The 15024-nt window shown below is 41.2% G+C and overlaps 1 protein-coding gene across 2 annotated transcripts in view; it reads right to left on the reverse strand.

Moving 5' to 3' along the window:
* Nucleotides 1–15024, reverse strand: part of LOC124615574 (ATP-binding cassette sub-family C member 5-like) — a 272433-nt gene that overhangs the window by 128840 nt on the left and 128569 nt on the right. For both annotated transcript variants that reach the window (XM_047143562.1, XM_047143569.1), the window contains 3 exons: nucleotides 5522–5660; nucleotides 846–972; nucleotides 464–675 (listed from right to left, as the gene is read on the reverse strand). In XM_047143562.1, the coding sequence (XP_046999518.1) occupies nucleotides 464–675; nucleotides 846–972; nucleotides 5522–5660 (478 nt within the window). The remainder of the gene's footprint in view (nucleotides 1–463; nucleotides 676–845; nucleotides 973–5521; nucleotides 5661–15024) is intronic.

The raw sequence follows: 15024 nt of genomic DNA on the forward strand, positions 1-15024 counted from the left end.
CATTATGGAATATTCCTGCTTCAGCCCCTACAATCTCATGAAGTTCTGATAGGTTGCAGCACTGTACATAGCCTTCAAAATGGCATTTGTAATGGAGGAGCATTCCAAGCAGAGCAATGTCATTCAGTTTCTTTTGGTAGAAAACTGATGTGTCGAAGATATTCATAGGTGCTTGCGGGATTGCTGCGGACGACGCATGAACCTGTGTTTAGTATATGCCGCCTTTAGAATCTGAAGATGGTCACTGTATGGCCGAAACTGTGTCATAAGAATGTGATTGCGTCTATAACAAAAAAATTTACAAAATAATCAGTCACTCATTCCATTGACAAACTGGTCAAGGATTATTACAATGTCAAGCAATGGAAACTCCAGGTTGAAAAGGATACAATGTTACTTTTTAAAACGGTGTTTTAACAACAATGAATCAAATGCACACCAAGACAACAGAATAATAACTTACATCTCCAGTAATGGCAGAAAGAAGAGAGCTTTTGCCAGATCCAACACTACCACATACACCAATTAACTTTCCACGGTGTACATCTAAAGTAATATCATGCAGTGTTTCCACAGGTAGGTTCTCATCTACACTGATAAATTTTCCTTCTTCCTCCATAGAATCACCATTTTCTGCTTGTTCACGTTTCACAACACTCACTCTCTTTCTATTGCCTGTATAATAAAACAAATACACGACACATAAAACAATTGCCCACACGATAAAGATCCACTAACTTACTAACTAGCACATAACTCAATATCAGATGGCGTCATTTCAGCATTTTATAATGCTGTGTGGTCAACTGTAAATGACATGGAGAGTGTTTAAGTTCCCTGTTTACCTTTCTTCTTGGATTTAGTGTCGACAACTGCAACTTCCCATGCGAAAGTTCCATTTCTGAATTCAACCAGTTTCTCTCCCACTGATCGTATGAATGGAGACTCATAGTTTGGTCGATGGAGAAATTTCTAAATAAAAAGCAATAGAATGATGAAGATTGAAGTTAGTAGGTACTCACTTCCAACTGTACAAAGATGCTATAAATGTAAAGAAATAACACGAATCTGAGAAACTTCTGACAGATGCTTTGTCTATTACTGTATTTATTGTTTATAGAAAAAAACACAGCTACTTGCTATTTGTTTACAGCAAGTAGTTATTTGAAATGCCAATGAGCAACATCCTTTAACAATAAATACACATCATTTACAAAACACCTTAAGTTTGCTTAATTATTTTTAAGGGACTAATGCTCACACAAACAATTAAAAATTTTACAGTTTTGATCCTCTAACATGTGAAGAGACTGAAGATTATTTTCACATCAAAATCATATGAAACAACCACACTAAGGAATAAAAATATCAAGAGACTGGAGGAGCATATTATCTGCACTAAAAAGAAGAAAAAAATGAATAGCTTGAGCCATACTAATAAAGTGAAGGAAGACAATAAATATACTGAATTTGGGGGAAAATGTACAGTAACACAAAACACATGAAAATATCATCATCAAGCTTCCAGTTTCATTTATCAGAAACTCCATTTCCCAGAAACTGTGGGAGAAAACAGATTAATAGATACACACCGGTTACTTGCTTCCATCAATGCAAAAATGACAAGTAGACACTAGAATCAATGGTTGACAATGATGGAAAGGTTACTGACCAGCTTTAAAAATTTAGTGCAGACGAAAGTGGAAAGTTCACCTGGACAGTAGTTTTATCGCTCCCATATTCACATGAAGTTACATCAGCATACTTTCAACTGGCAAATGCAGGTCATTACAGTCATTTCCTGAATACGTACATGGAAAGAACCCAAAGTATCTCAACCAAAGACAGCTTATCAGTCAAATCACAACATTAAGAACAGCTCCTGGTCTGCAGAGGCTACATCTTGGTACAAGTAAATAGACTCTTGCAGGCCAACGTTAGATGTAGTTTGATTTAGTGAGAGAGTGACAGAAGAGAGAGTGGAGAGTGCTAGGTGACAGTGGGGTAGGCTAGGCATTAGAGAGGCGTGTAGAGTACATAATGATGGGTAAGGCAGTGAATGATGGGTAGGGGGGGGGGGGGGGGTTGGGTTGTTTGGGAAGGAGACCAGACAGCGAGGTCATTGGTCTCATCGGATTAGGGAAGGACTGGGAAGGAAGTCGGCCGTGCCCTTTCAAAGAAACCATCCCGGCATTTGCCTGGAGCGATTTAGGGAAATCACGGAAAACCTGAATCAGGATGGCCGGACGCGGGATTGAACCGTCGTCCTCCCGAATGCGAATGATGGGTAGGGAAAGGGGACAAAGAGAGGGGAATTTGAGATGGATAATGGTTGAGTTGGAGAGACGTTGAAAGGCAGATACGCAAAGACTGGGAGAAGAGAGGAGAGTTAGGTAGACACAGGTGAAGAAGGAGCAATGGGGAATGGAGGGGAGGGAAGGGAAGGGAGAGAACTGCGAGTCACATTGTGAACCGATAGGGGCAGAGGGGAGCCCCTTTTTCTAATATCTGTTTCAAATTTGACATTTATTAAACTGTGCTACCTGCTTGTGCAGTTGTTAGCCTGACACTACATCAGCAATCAGTAACTATTCTGACATGTTTTTAATTCATCTCTTGTTTCTTTTACATTATGCAGCTTTGTTGCAGAAAAGGTAAAAGAAATGAGGTGGCATGACCATTCAGTTTGATGAAAACAAATAGGAAAAAAAAGGAGTATGGTTTCAAATATACACTCACATATGCTGCTCCCGTCATGCAGTCTCTATCTTCTGTGTATCCAGGGTACTGAGTGATCTTTCAGTTATAGCACAGAAAACTACAACTTTTGTCACCTTTTGCCCATCCTTTTGTAAAATGTGTGTTAAGAGAATCACTGAATTTTTCAGTTTTTATTTGTGAATATTTATTTACATAGCCTTATCAGATTGGAGCTTTCAGGTACTTTATTACATCAGACAAAGCAGCCATGTGATTTTATATATATATATATATATATATATATATATATAAACAAAGATGATGTGACTTATCAAACGAAAGTGCTGGCACGTCGATAATACACACAAAATTCTAGCTTTCGCAACCAACAGTTGCTTCGTCAGGAAAGAGGGAAGGAGAGGGAAAGAGGAAAGGATGTGGGTTTTAAGGGAGAGGGTAAGGAGTCATTCCAATCCCGGGAGCGGAAAGACTTACCTTAGAGGGAAAAAAGGACAGGTATACACTCGCGCACACACACACACACACACACACACACACACACACACACACACACACACACACACACACACACACACATATCCATCCAGACATATACAGACACAAGAAGACATATTCAAAGGCAAAGAGTTTGGGCAGAGATGTCAGTCGAGGCAGAAGTGCAGAGGCAAAGATGTTGTCGAATGACAGGTGAGGTATGAGTGGAGGCAACTTGAAATTAGCGGAGATTGAGGCCTGGTGGATAACGGGAAGAGAGGATGTATTGAAGGGCAAGTTCCCATCTCTGGAGTTCGGATAGGTTGGTGTTAGTGGGAAGTATCCAGATAACCCGGACGGCGTAACACTGTGCCAAGATGTGCTGGCCGTGCACCAAGGCATGTTTAGCCACAGGGTGATCCTCATCACCAACAAACACTGTCTGCCTGTGTCCATTCATGGGAATGGACAGTTTGTTGCTGGTCATTCCCACGTAGAAAGCTTCACAGTGTAGGCAGGTCAGTTGGTAAATCACGTGGGTGCTTTGACACGTGGCTCTGCCTTTGATCGTGTACACCCTCCGGATTACAGGACTGGAGTAGGTGGTGGTGGGAGGGTGCATGGGACAGGTTTTACACTGGGGGCGGTTACAAGGGTAGGAGCCAGAGGGTAGGGAATGTGGTTTGGGGATTTCATTGGGATGAACTAAGAGGGTACGAAGGTTAGGTGGGCGGCGGAAAGACACTCTTGGTGGAGTGGGGAGTGGAGATCCATCCTTCATGAAATCCTCCCCACTCCACCAAGAGTGTCTTTCCGTCATCCACCTAACCTTTGTAACCTCTTAGTTCATCCCTATGAAATCCCCAAACCACCTTCCCTACCCTCTGGCTCCTACCCTTGTAACCGCCCCCAGTGTAAAACCTGTCCCATGCACCCTCCCACCACAACCTACTCCAGTCCTGTAACCCGGAAGGTGAACACGATCAAAGGCAGAGCCACGTGTGAAAGCACCCACGTGATTTACCAACTGACCTGCCTACACTGTGACGCATTCTATGTGGGAATGACCAGCAACAAACTGTCCATTCGCATGAATGGACACAGGCAGACAGTGTTTGTTGGTAATGAGGATCACCCTGTGGCTAAACATGCCTTGGTGCACGGCCAGCACATCTTGGCACAGTGTTACGCCGTCCCGGTTATCTGGATACTTCCCACTAACACCAACCTATCCGAACTCCGGAGATGGGAACTTGCCCTTCAATATATCCTCTCTTCCCGTTATCCACCAGGCCTCAATCTCCGCTAATTTCAAGTTGCCGCCACTCATACCTCACCTGCATTCAACAACATCTTCGCCTCTGCACTTCCGCCTCGACTGACATCTCTGCCCAAACTCTTTGCCTTTGAATATGTCTGCTTGTGTCTGTATATGTGTGGATGGATATGTGTGTGTGTGCGCGCGAGTGTATACCTGTCCTTTTTTCCCCCTAAGGTAAGTCTTTCTGCTCTCGGGATTGGAATGACTCCTTACCCTCTCCCTTAAAACCCACATCCTTTCGTCTTTCCCTCTCCTTCCCTCTTTCCTGACGAAGCAGCCGTTGATTGCAAAAGCTAGAATTTTGTGTGTATGTTTGTGTGTTTATCGACCTGCCAGCGCTTTCTTTTGGTAAGTCACATCACCTTTGTTTTTAGATATATTTTTCCCACGTGGAATGTTTCTCTCTCTCTCTGAGGTACAACATAATCTAGTTCCATGTTCACTTTATACTGTTGCTTTCACATTTTATGAACGATTGGAACAATTCTCTCTATGTCTGAACTACCAATTTCATGTGTTTATGCTGACAACACTGAGAGTTAAATACCAGTAAGCGTTTGTTCTTCTAAAAAGAAACACGCAACATGTGCTTGGAAACAATTTTGAACCTTATTTTAAAGCAACATGGTGTGAGTGTGTGTGTGTGTGTGTGTGTGTGTGTGTGTGTGTGTGTGTGAGAGAGAGAGAGAGAGAGAGAGAGAGAGAGAGAGAGAGAGAGGGGGGGGGGGAGGGAGAGGGGGAGGGAGAGGGGGGAGAGGGGGGGGAGAGAGAGAGAGAGAGAGAGAGAGAGAGAGAGAGAGAGAGAGAGAGAGAGAAGAAGAAGAAGAAGAAGAAGAAATCCTACATACATATTGATGTTGCTGTTGCATGCATTTCTTAAAACACACACACCCACACACCCACACACCCACACACCCACCCACACACACACACACACACACACACACACACACACACACACACACAAATAAAATATCTGATAATCTTAACATGCATTTATTTTACCTGCAGTTTTTTACAGCTGACATTTGCCTCTGCTAAACATTTAATGCCGTAAGGAAGTGTTCCTACAGTAAATTGCATAGCAGTAAACACTGCAAATATTGTAAATACTTCAGCTGCAATCAGGTTGTTTCCAGTAATGCTGAAAAGGAATAAAACCCTATTAAAACTGGAACCTCTATGACCAGCATAGAAAATTCTCTCTCCAAATTAATGCACTGATAACTGCGTCTCAGATCACTATGATTCTGAAACCTGAAAGCTGTTAAAAATGTGTAATGCAACTTTGTTAGCAATAAGTAAACCAAACAGTTACATCCAATAACAAATACATTACTGTGACTACTGCTGCAGAAGCTACCTGCTTTTAGGAAGACCTTCATACTTCCAATAGAAATTCGTCTGTCCAATGGCTCAGATATAAACTGTTCTTGTATACAAATGAGTCATTAATATAATTTTATATACTACTTTCAGTAAGTTAACTTCACATTAAGAATGGTATGATCATAGCGGTAGGAGGGCAAGGGCTTTCTCCGAAAAATTACAGTTCCTAGTATTCACTTATTTATTAATTTTGTTTGTATTTGTGGTGGGGGGAGGAGGAGTGGGGGCAGCTGAGGTCATAAGTGCTAGAATCATATTTTTAAAAGGGCTGGTTGCTGAGTAAAGCATTCCGTAGTTCTTGAAATTAGGTAAGACAGGGGAGTGAAAACGTTATTAGTACATAAGTAAAACTTTAAGGACTAAAGAAAGTGGACCCCAAACACTAGCTGAAAGGCCACAAACATAGTGTTCCACTACCTGTGAGGTATCTGTTGAATGCTCAGATAGATCAGATGTAACACATACATTACAATGAAAGTGGATACAAAAATGGCATTTTGTTAGAAAGTAGTGCACCACCAGTGTGTGTAAGTGGTGTGGGGTGCCACTTAACAGATGACGACAATCAAAAAGACAGTGTCCAACAGATATACAATTAAAATTATCTGCTCGAGATGAGAAGGACCAGAGGAGGTTGACGAGCCATGGGGAGGGTTTTAATATCCCTAAAATTTTGTTCCCACAGACAGAAAATCAGAGTTCACACTAGAGTAATAGAATGTTCCTATGTACAGCCATGAGGAAATCATCAATCAGGGCAGAATACCTACACGGCCTTGGTAGTAGAACAGTAGCCTTCAATGCTTCATGGCCAAATCTCTCGACACACTGATATCTCCAGCAACCCACACAAATGACACAACTGTTGGCAGCATCAGTGAGTGAGTGAAGGTAGTTCTGGATCCACCGTACTAAAGTGTGGTACATGTGCATTGCACGGAGGTTCTGGAGAGCACTGAGGGATTCAAAGTATACTACATACCCAGAGAATCAGTGCTACCAGATGCACTGGGTGTCATGATGAAGGGCAGTAAACTCTGTAGTAAAACTCAAGAGGTCTAATTGGCAACACCTAAAACAATCTTAAAAAAGAAAAAAAGACACACCCCACACTATACTCATCCTCAGAGCCATTGATATACATGATAGTGCCATCACCAAGCTGCATGCAAAACTCCAGAAATGTCAAGTGAATGATTGAAGAACCTGCAGTAGTGTTTTTTTGGAAGCGAAGTAAATCCAAGAGGGTTGCAGACCTCTGCACAAATCCGGGGAGGGGGAGTAAATGCTTGGCCCTTAAGAATGTAGCTGATAACCCCCTAAGATGAAGTTTTTAAACCAGAATACAAACTCAAACACTGAGCGGCTACAAAGAAGCCTCATAGACAGTTCCACAGACACTCTTAACTGGACTGGTAGGAAATGCACCAGTAGCCAAGTGGAAACCTGTGATAACAAATTGTGTTACGGCAACATAAGACGGACGGACGGACACACACACACACACACACACACACACACACACACACACACACACACACAAATGAAAATACTAGACATCCTTTGCCCAGCTTTGTTTGGACTGAGGACCAATACAAACACAGGACTGTCCAGTTCACTCCTAATGAGGTGCCATGAAGAACGCGAAAGAAATTAAGAGAATGGACGTAACACCCTTCCAAGCTGGATATGTGGAAGTATCAACACAATTTTAAACCGAGCCTTAACTTCAGAAATATTATAGTTTTGATGAATGGAAGAGCGGCAAGATCAGGAAGTAATGACGTGCAAAGGCACTCCTTTCGCCACCAGAAATTCACACAGACTGTGGAAGCTATTTTCTATACTGCACAAGTCCAGGTACTCGAGACAGAATTGAAGTTGCCACTTGAGTGAACAAATCTCCCAAGAGCTGCAATTTGACTATATTAACAAGGAGAGCTAGAACCAGAAGAGCATTAAAAATGTTGTCTTGTTTTTAAAAACTCCCTAACACAGTGGGGCAGGTGGCCTCAAAAGCCCATCTGGGAACTGTGCAGAGGATTCCCTCTCTCCAACATGTGCCATAGGACTTTTCCAAACAAAATTAAATGTTACAGGCTAAGTCTGGCTCTTCTGCAGGATGTTGATCATGATGCAGGTCAACAGGACAAGATGGTTGACTGCAGAGCATGCCTACAAAAGCCACATTGGATTTTGTTACCAACTTCTGAGACTCTAGTCACCAAATCACCTGGCCATTGATCATCACCTTGCAGACACTACTGCTGAGGGAAACAAGACAGCACCTGGAAGGAAAATGTCTGTTCTTGCCAGGTTTAGGTATAGGTATTACAGTGGCTTTGTGCCAATGTATAGGAAATTATGATATCTTAAGATATGACTGTATACATAGAAGGGAAGTGCTTGGTATTGGGAGATAGGTCTGCTACATATGAATTGTCCTGGAGCAGACAATCATAGTTATGAAGTAGCATGCTCCAACTCCCCCACAGTTTGCATCTACGTGAGTACTCTGCAATTCACATCCAAGTGCTCAGAGGAGGGTTCAAAGAAAAACTTTCAGATGATTTCTCGACCATTCCATTCTCAAATGAACAATTAAATCTTTCCTTGTGAACTCCGATTTCTCTTATTTTATTGCGATGGACATTTCTCCCTGTATAAGTGGGAGTCAACAAAATATTACCACATTTACATGAGAAAGATAGTGATTAAAATTCTTGTGGCAATGAAAAATGGTTTATATATACATATAGTGTAGAAGGTCTCTCTGGTGCATCTGTTGTACCTTCTGTGTGTTTGGCTGATAAAATGCAATCTTTGTTTTGCCTTCCCCACTACATTGTTTATGTGGCAATTCCACTGAATTGACAACTTTAGATTCGTACCATTTATCACGTAACAGTAATGTAATTCAATTCTTTTTAGTATTGTTGTGGAGGACCTCACGCTTTATCATTCAGGGTCAACTGTCATTTTTGCAGCATACAGCTAACCTGTCTAAATCCTTTTGTAATTCTTATTGACCTTCTGATGACTTAACTAGACAGTAAATAACAGCAGCACCTGTAAACAAATATAGGAGGGCTGTTCACATTGTGTCTCAAATAGTTTGTAGAGATTAGAAACAACGGAGGGACTACAACATTTCATCGGGGCATGCCAGGTATCACTTTTGTTTCATTCAATGACTTCCCATCACTTGCTATGAACTGTGTCCTTTTTGACAAGGATTTGCAAATACCGTTGCACAACATATGATACTGCATGCGCACTCCATTCTGATAGAAGATGCTTGTGGGGAAAAGTGTCAAAAGCCTTCTGGAAATCTAGAAATATGATTTCAACTTGAGAAGTCCTGCCAACAGGAGTCATTACTTCATGTGAAAAAGGGCCAGTTGTTTTTCACAAAAATGATATTTTCTAAATCTGTGCTACGAGTCAATAGATCACTTTTCTTGGGATAATTCGTAATGGTCAAGCACAGTACATGTTCCAAAATCTTACTGAAAACTGATGTCTGTGATACGGGTCTATAATTCAGCAGAATACTTCTTTTTTCTTTCCTGTGTATTGGTATCGTCTGTGAAACTTTCCAGTCTTTAGGTATGGATTTCTCATTGATGAGCAGTGGTTTATGATGAGTGACTTAAGCTGCTACACTTCACCGAGGGTATCTACTTCTAAGTTATTCGTGTTGACAGCTGTTCTTAATTTGAAGTCTAGAATGTTTACTGCATCTCCTTTGGTGAAGGAATTTCAGAAAAACGTGCATAGTCAGTAACATGTAATACCAATATATACACAAATTTTCCCAGAATCTAATAGTACTTAATATGACACTCAAGCAATGAAAACTAAATTCCAGGTTGGAATACCAACAATATTATGAAAAGGAATGGTTGTTACTCAGTGTTTTGCAGGACAAACATCTACAAACAGAAGAATTTTCCTGTTACAGGTTCCCATTCTTACATCATTGTTATGAGTTGTTTTTCAATTAGTTCCAATGTCATCCACACTTTTGTTACTGGCACTGTAGTTCTTGGGCAATATTTTTACATTTTTAAAACAATATGGTTTTTCTGATTTGTCAATCACAAATGATACATTTTTTTCTGATCCATCACCATTTGTGCCTAGCATTACTGTACGGTGAACTTTACTCTGTTTCCCTCCATTGCAATTTTTGTCTTTCAAGGCAAGTGGTTTGTTTGAAAAGATATTGAAAAAGAGATGTGTTCCACTTATGTTGAAGATGCCCTTAAGTTTATATTTCTTTGTATGTTCTTGTAATCTAACACACTGCCATTCATAACAGTTTTTATGTCTACATTGCTCCCTTTATCGCAAACAGTTTTGTACATCATATTATACCGCTTCTTGTACCTATCATTTCACCCATTAGAAGTGGAGAATGATTCCAAGCATACTGACCACCTTCAGAACTTTTTCGCAGATCATCATACCATTCATGAGGATGTTGGAAGCATGTGCTGCCTGAAATCAGATTTCGCAATTTCTCCTGGCACTACATGTTTAGGGTAACTGAGTAACTGTCACATTTTATTTCATTTTATTTTGTTTTTTACTTGGGCTTTTCAAAATACAAGCTTCATTTTGCACAAGAAACACAGGTATCCCTAACGTGTGTGCTTCAGCAATGCATGTTCTGCAAAGATCTTCACCTCTTTCGAGAATTTTTACTTTCTCTTCTATCCAAAGGATTTTTCCTGCCTCTTTTTGTAACATTTTCCTTCTTAAAAGTGCAACTGAAAACACTTGACTTCTACTTGAAAGAAATAGCTAGCAACAGTACACTCTGATCACGTGACATGGACTCGACCAACGTCTTAAGTAGTGCCGGAGGGAATGAACAACATGAACCCTGAAGGGCTGTCCACAGATCCGTAAGAGTATGAGGGGGTGGAGATCTCTTCTGAACAGCATCTTGCAAGGCATCCCAGATATGCTCAATAATGTTCATATCTGGGGAGTTTGGCGGCCAGCGGAAGTGTCTAAACTCAAAAAGAGTGGTCCTGGAGCCACTCTGTAGCAATTCTGGACATGTGAGGTGTCGCATTGTCCCATCGGAATTGCCCAAGTCCGTCAGAATGCACAATGGATATGAACGGATGCAGGTGATTAGACAGCATGCTTACTTGTGTGTCATCTGTCAAGAGTCATATCTACACCTATCAGGGGTCCCATATCATTCCAACTGCACAGGCCCCACACCCTTACACAGCCTCCAACAGCTTGAAGAGTTCCCTGCTGATATGCAGTGTCCATGGATTCATGAGGTTGTCTCCATATCTGTGTATGCTCATCCGCTCGACAGAATTTGAAACAAGACTCGTCCGACCATTCAACATGTTTCCAGTCATCAACAGTCTAATGTCGATGTTGATGGGCACAGGTGAGGCATAAGGCTTTGCGTCATGCAATCATCAAAGTCACATGAGTGGACCTTCTGCTCCAAAAGATTATATTGGTGATGTTTTTTTGAATCGTTTGCACACTGACACTTGCTGATGGCCCAGCACTGAAATCTGCAGCAATTTCCAGAAGTGTTGCATTTCTGTCACATTGAACGATTCTCTTCAGTCGTCATTGGTCCCATTCTTGCTGGATCTTTTTCAGGCTACAGCGATGTTGGAGACTTGATGTTTTACCGGTTCCTGATATTCACGGTACACTCATGAAATGGTCATATGGGAAAATCCCCACTTCATCACTACCTCGGAGATGTGTCTCATCGTTCAAACTCACTTAAATCTTTATAACCTGCCATTGTAGCAGCAGTAACTGATCTCACACATGTGCCAGACACTTGTTGTCTTACATAGGTGTTGCTGACAGCAGTGCCATATTCTGCCTGTTTATATATCTTCGTATAAGAATACATATACCTATACCAGTTTCTTTGGTGCTCCAGTGTAGTTACAAACACTGGGAAGTTGATGTCTTTTGAATATGACCATCATCACAGTGAGAGGTTAACACAAAAACAAAATGGCTACAATACTGTAAACACAATCCATTCCACTCATGTTTCAAGTGTGAGAAGAATGACTGTTTGGATGCTTCTGTGCCCACTGTGATTAATCTGTCCTCACAATCTCTACAAAAGCTGTTAGTAGGGGGTTGCAGTATATTCCTTCAATCATCATTTAAATCCAGTTGCTGAAATGTTGTAAGTAAGCTTCCTAAGGATTTTTATGCCTATCTTCAAGAGTCTGTCATTTCAGTTCTTCCAGCATTTTCCTGACCTTTCCCGTGGATCAAACATACATGTGACCATCTTTGCTGCCTACTCCGTAGTCGTTCAGTCCTCTCTACAGATGTACATAAAATCTGGGAACACTATCAATTATTTATTGCACAAGCACTAAACATTGTACAGATGTCATACATATTGCATTTTGAAGAGAAACTCTGAAAGTTTTTTTACAAACATTTGATATGCGAACCATGTGTGACCCGGCAGACGTGAATATGGTAATTGAATTCCTGCCATACCAGTCTCAGCATGGCATTGTTGACTGTGGCTTCCCGTATTCTCTCCCAGAGATCTGCTACATCACGTGGTAGAAGCGGAACATACACCAAATCTTTAATGTGTCCCCACAGAAAAAGTCACACGGAATGAGATTTGGTGAGCGGGTAGGCCACTTCATGAAACAGCTGTCCCCTTCTGTAGCACGGCTGATCCATCGATGTGGCAGCTTCTTGTTCAGGTACCCACGAACTTCACGATGAAAATGGGGTGGAGCCCCATCCTGTTGAAAGACGAACGGAGAGTCTGATTGCATTTGAGGCATTAGCCATTGCTGCAACATGTCCAAGTAGGAATATCCAGTGACAGTGCTCTCAACGAAGAAGAATGGACCGTACAGTTTTCAACGTGACAAGGCACAAAAAACATTTACCTGTGGGGAATCACACTCAAACTCAATGCATTCGTGTGGATACTTTGTACCTCAGATTCGACAATTATGCCTGTTCACTTTCCCATTTGTGTGAAAAGTGGCTTCGTCGCTAAAAATTAAGCGATCAACAATGCCATCCCCATACTCATTCAATTGTTGCAACTGTGAACAAAACACGAAACACTTGTCTTTGTCGTCGTCATTGAGCTTTTGCACTAGCTCCAATTTGAATGGTTTCATAGACAGCTTCTGTCACAGGACTTTACACACTGTCATTGGAGCCATTTCGAGTTCATAGGACGCACTGATTTCTTTGGACTCCTTATGAATGTCTGTCGTACGCGCTCCACATTCACTTCACTCACACAGGGAAGTCCGCTTCCCTTTGCCGGGCACAAGCAAATCATCGTAATGAATTTGTTGTGCCAGTGGTAAATGACCTTCCTTGTTGGTGGCTTCTTACCGTACTTGGTTCTAAACATCCGTTGAACAGCTGTATCACAGTTGTTTTTGTCGAACTCCAACATACACAAAGCTCGCTCCGCACCTGAACTCGCCATGTTTGAGGCTGGCGCTGACTATCGGCAAATTACCAAACTATGCTATGGTGGTATACATGAAAAAAAAAAACTTTCAGGGTTTCTCTTCAAATTGACATATGTATGATACCTGCACAATGTTTGGTTCTTGTGCAATAAATAATTGAAAGTGTTCCCGGACTTTATGTACACCCTGTATTAGTCCTATTTGGTACAGGTCCCACACACTTGAGCAATACTCTAGGATAGGTCATGCAAGTAAACAATTGCCTCTGTAACCTGGTTGCATTTCCTTAGTACTCTATCAATAAATCAGGACTGCCACCTGTTTTATCATCATCCGAGCCTGAGTGATCATTCCACCTTCTTCTAACTTCTATCGAAACCATTACTCCCCTCAGCCACAAAGCTGTGTAGAATTTGGCAACGGCAGGAAAAAAAGTACTAACACCAATAACCACACCAAGTACACTAGTGTTGCATGATGAATATATGCAGAAATCAAATTTGGACAAAAAGAAAGAGCTGCACACCCAGTATAGGGATTAATTGTGAAATGTGTTTTCAGTTTTGTGAACACACATGTTAGGTGATCTATGTGGAGTATTTGGAATAAAATAATTGAAGGTGATACAAAAGCACTGATGTCGTTGAACTTCACTGATTTGAACAGCGAGTTTGTTCTCAGTGCATTCGGGCAATATGCTTTGGAAGTTATTTAAAAGGTACATTGTTATATAGCACCTTAAAATGGCAGTGGGAGGTAGCAGCAACAAGAAGCCTCCAATTTACACACATCTAAATAGACTACAAGACTGCCCACTTCCAAAATATAAAAAACAGTTGCCAGCGCATATATATCATTGAGATGGATCTGGTAGCTCTGGTACTTCTCCACAGGATAGTGAGATTCTTTTAAAATATTCACAGACATTCTCCAAAATGATGCAGCACCTTAAAATGGCAGTGGGAGGTAGCAGCAACAAGAAGCCTCCAATTTACACACATCTAAATAGACTACAAGACTGCCCACTTCCAAAATATAAAAAACAGTTGCCAGCGCATATATATCATTGAGATGGATCTGGTAGCTCTGGTACTTCTCCACAGGATAGTGAGATTCTTTTAAAATATTCACAGACATTCTCCAAAATGATGCAAATGGAAAACAACATGTTTTATAGCAATATTTACCACTTAAGTTATCAAAATACCATTCAAGCAACGCACTGTGACAATCATGCATAATTTTCTTTGGATAAAAAGATTTAATGATAATTCAGAACTTAGGATACTGGGGAAAAAAGGTTTCTATTAAGATGTCCTACTGCTAAAGAATTTTCATACGTGTCTAGGAGAGCATTGTGCTCACATATTCTCATGTCAATTTTGCTGCAATATTCTTTAGCGCACATTCCTGGCCTTCACCCCCTCAACAAAGTATTTCCTTCTCTATTTAGTGTAGTACAATTCTGCAAAGGCCACTCTATGCACTTTCTGCTGGTCTCTTACCCTCCCCCCTACTCATCCTCTTCTGTCCCACTGTTGCTCACTTTATCTAACACATTCCACTTGTGATGCAGTGGCAGGAGATGAAGCATGAACGTGAACAATTTTTAAAACTTCTCTAAGCATATTGTCATGT

This window comes from Schistocerca americana, chromosome 1, assembly GCF_021461395.2.
Source record: "Schistocerca americana isolate TAMUIC-IGC-003095 chromosome 1, iqSchAmer2.1, whole genome shotgun sequence".
Taxonomy (NCBI): Eukaryota; Metazoa; Arthropoda; class Insecta; order Orthoptera; family Acrididae; genus Schistocerca; species Schistocerca americana.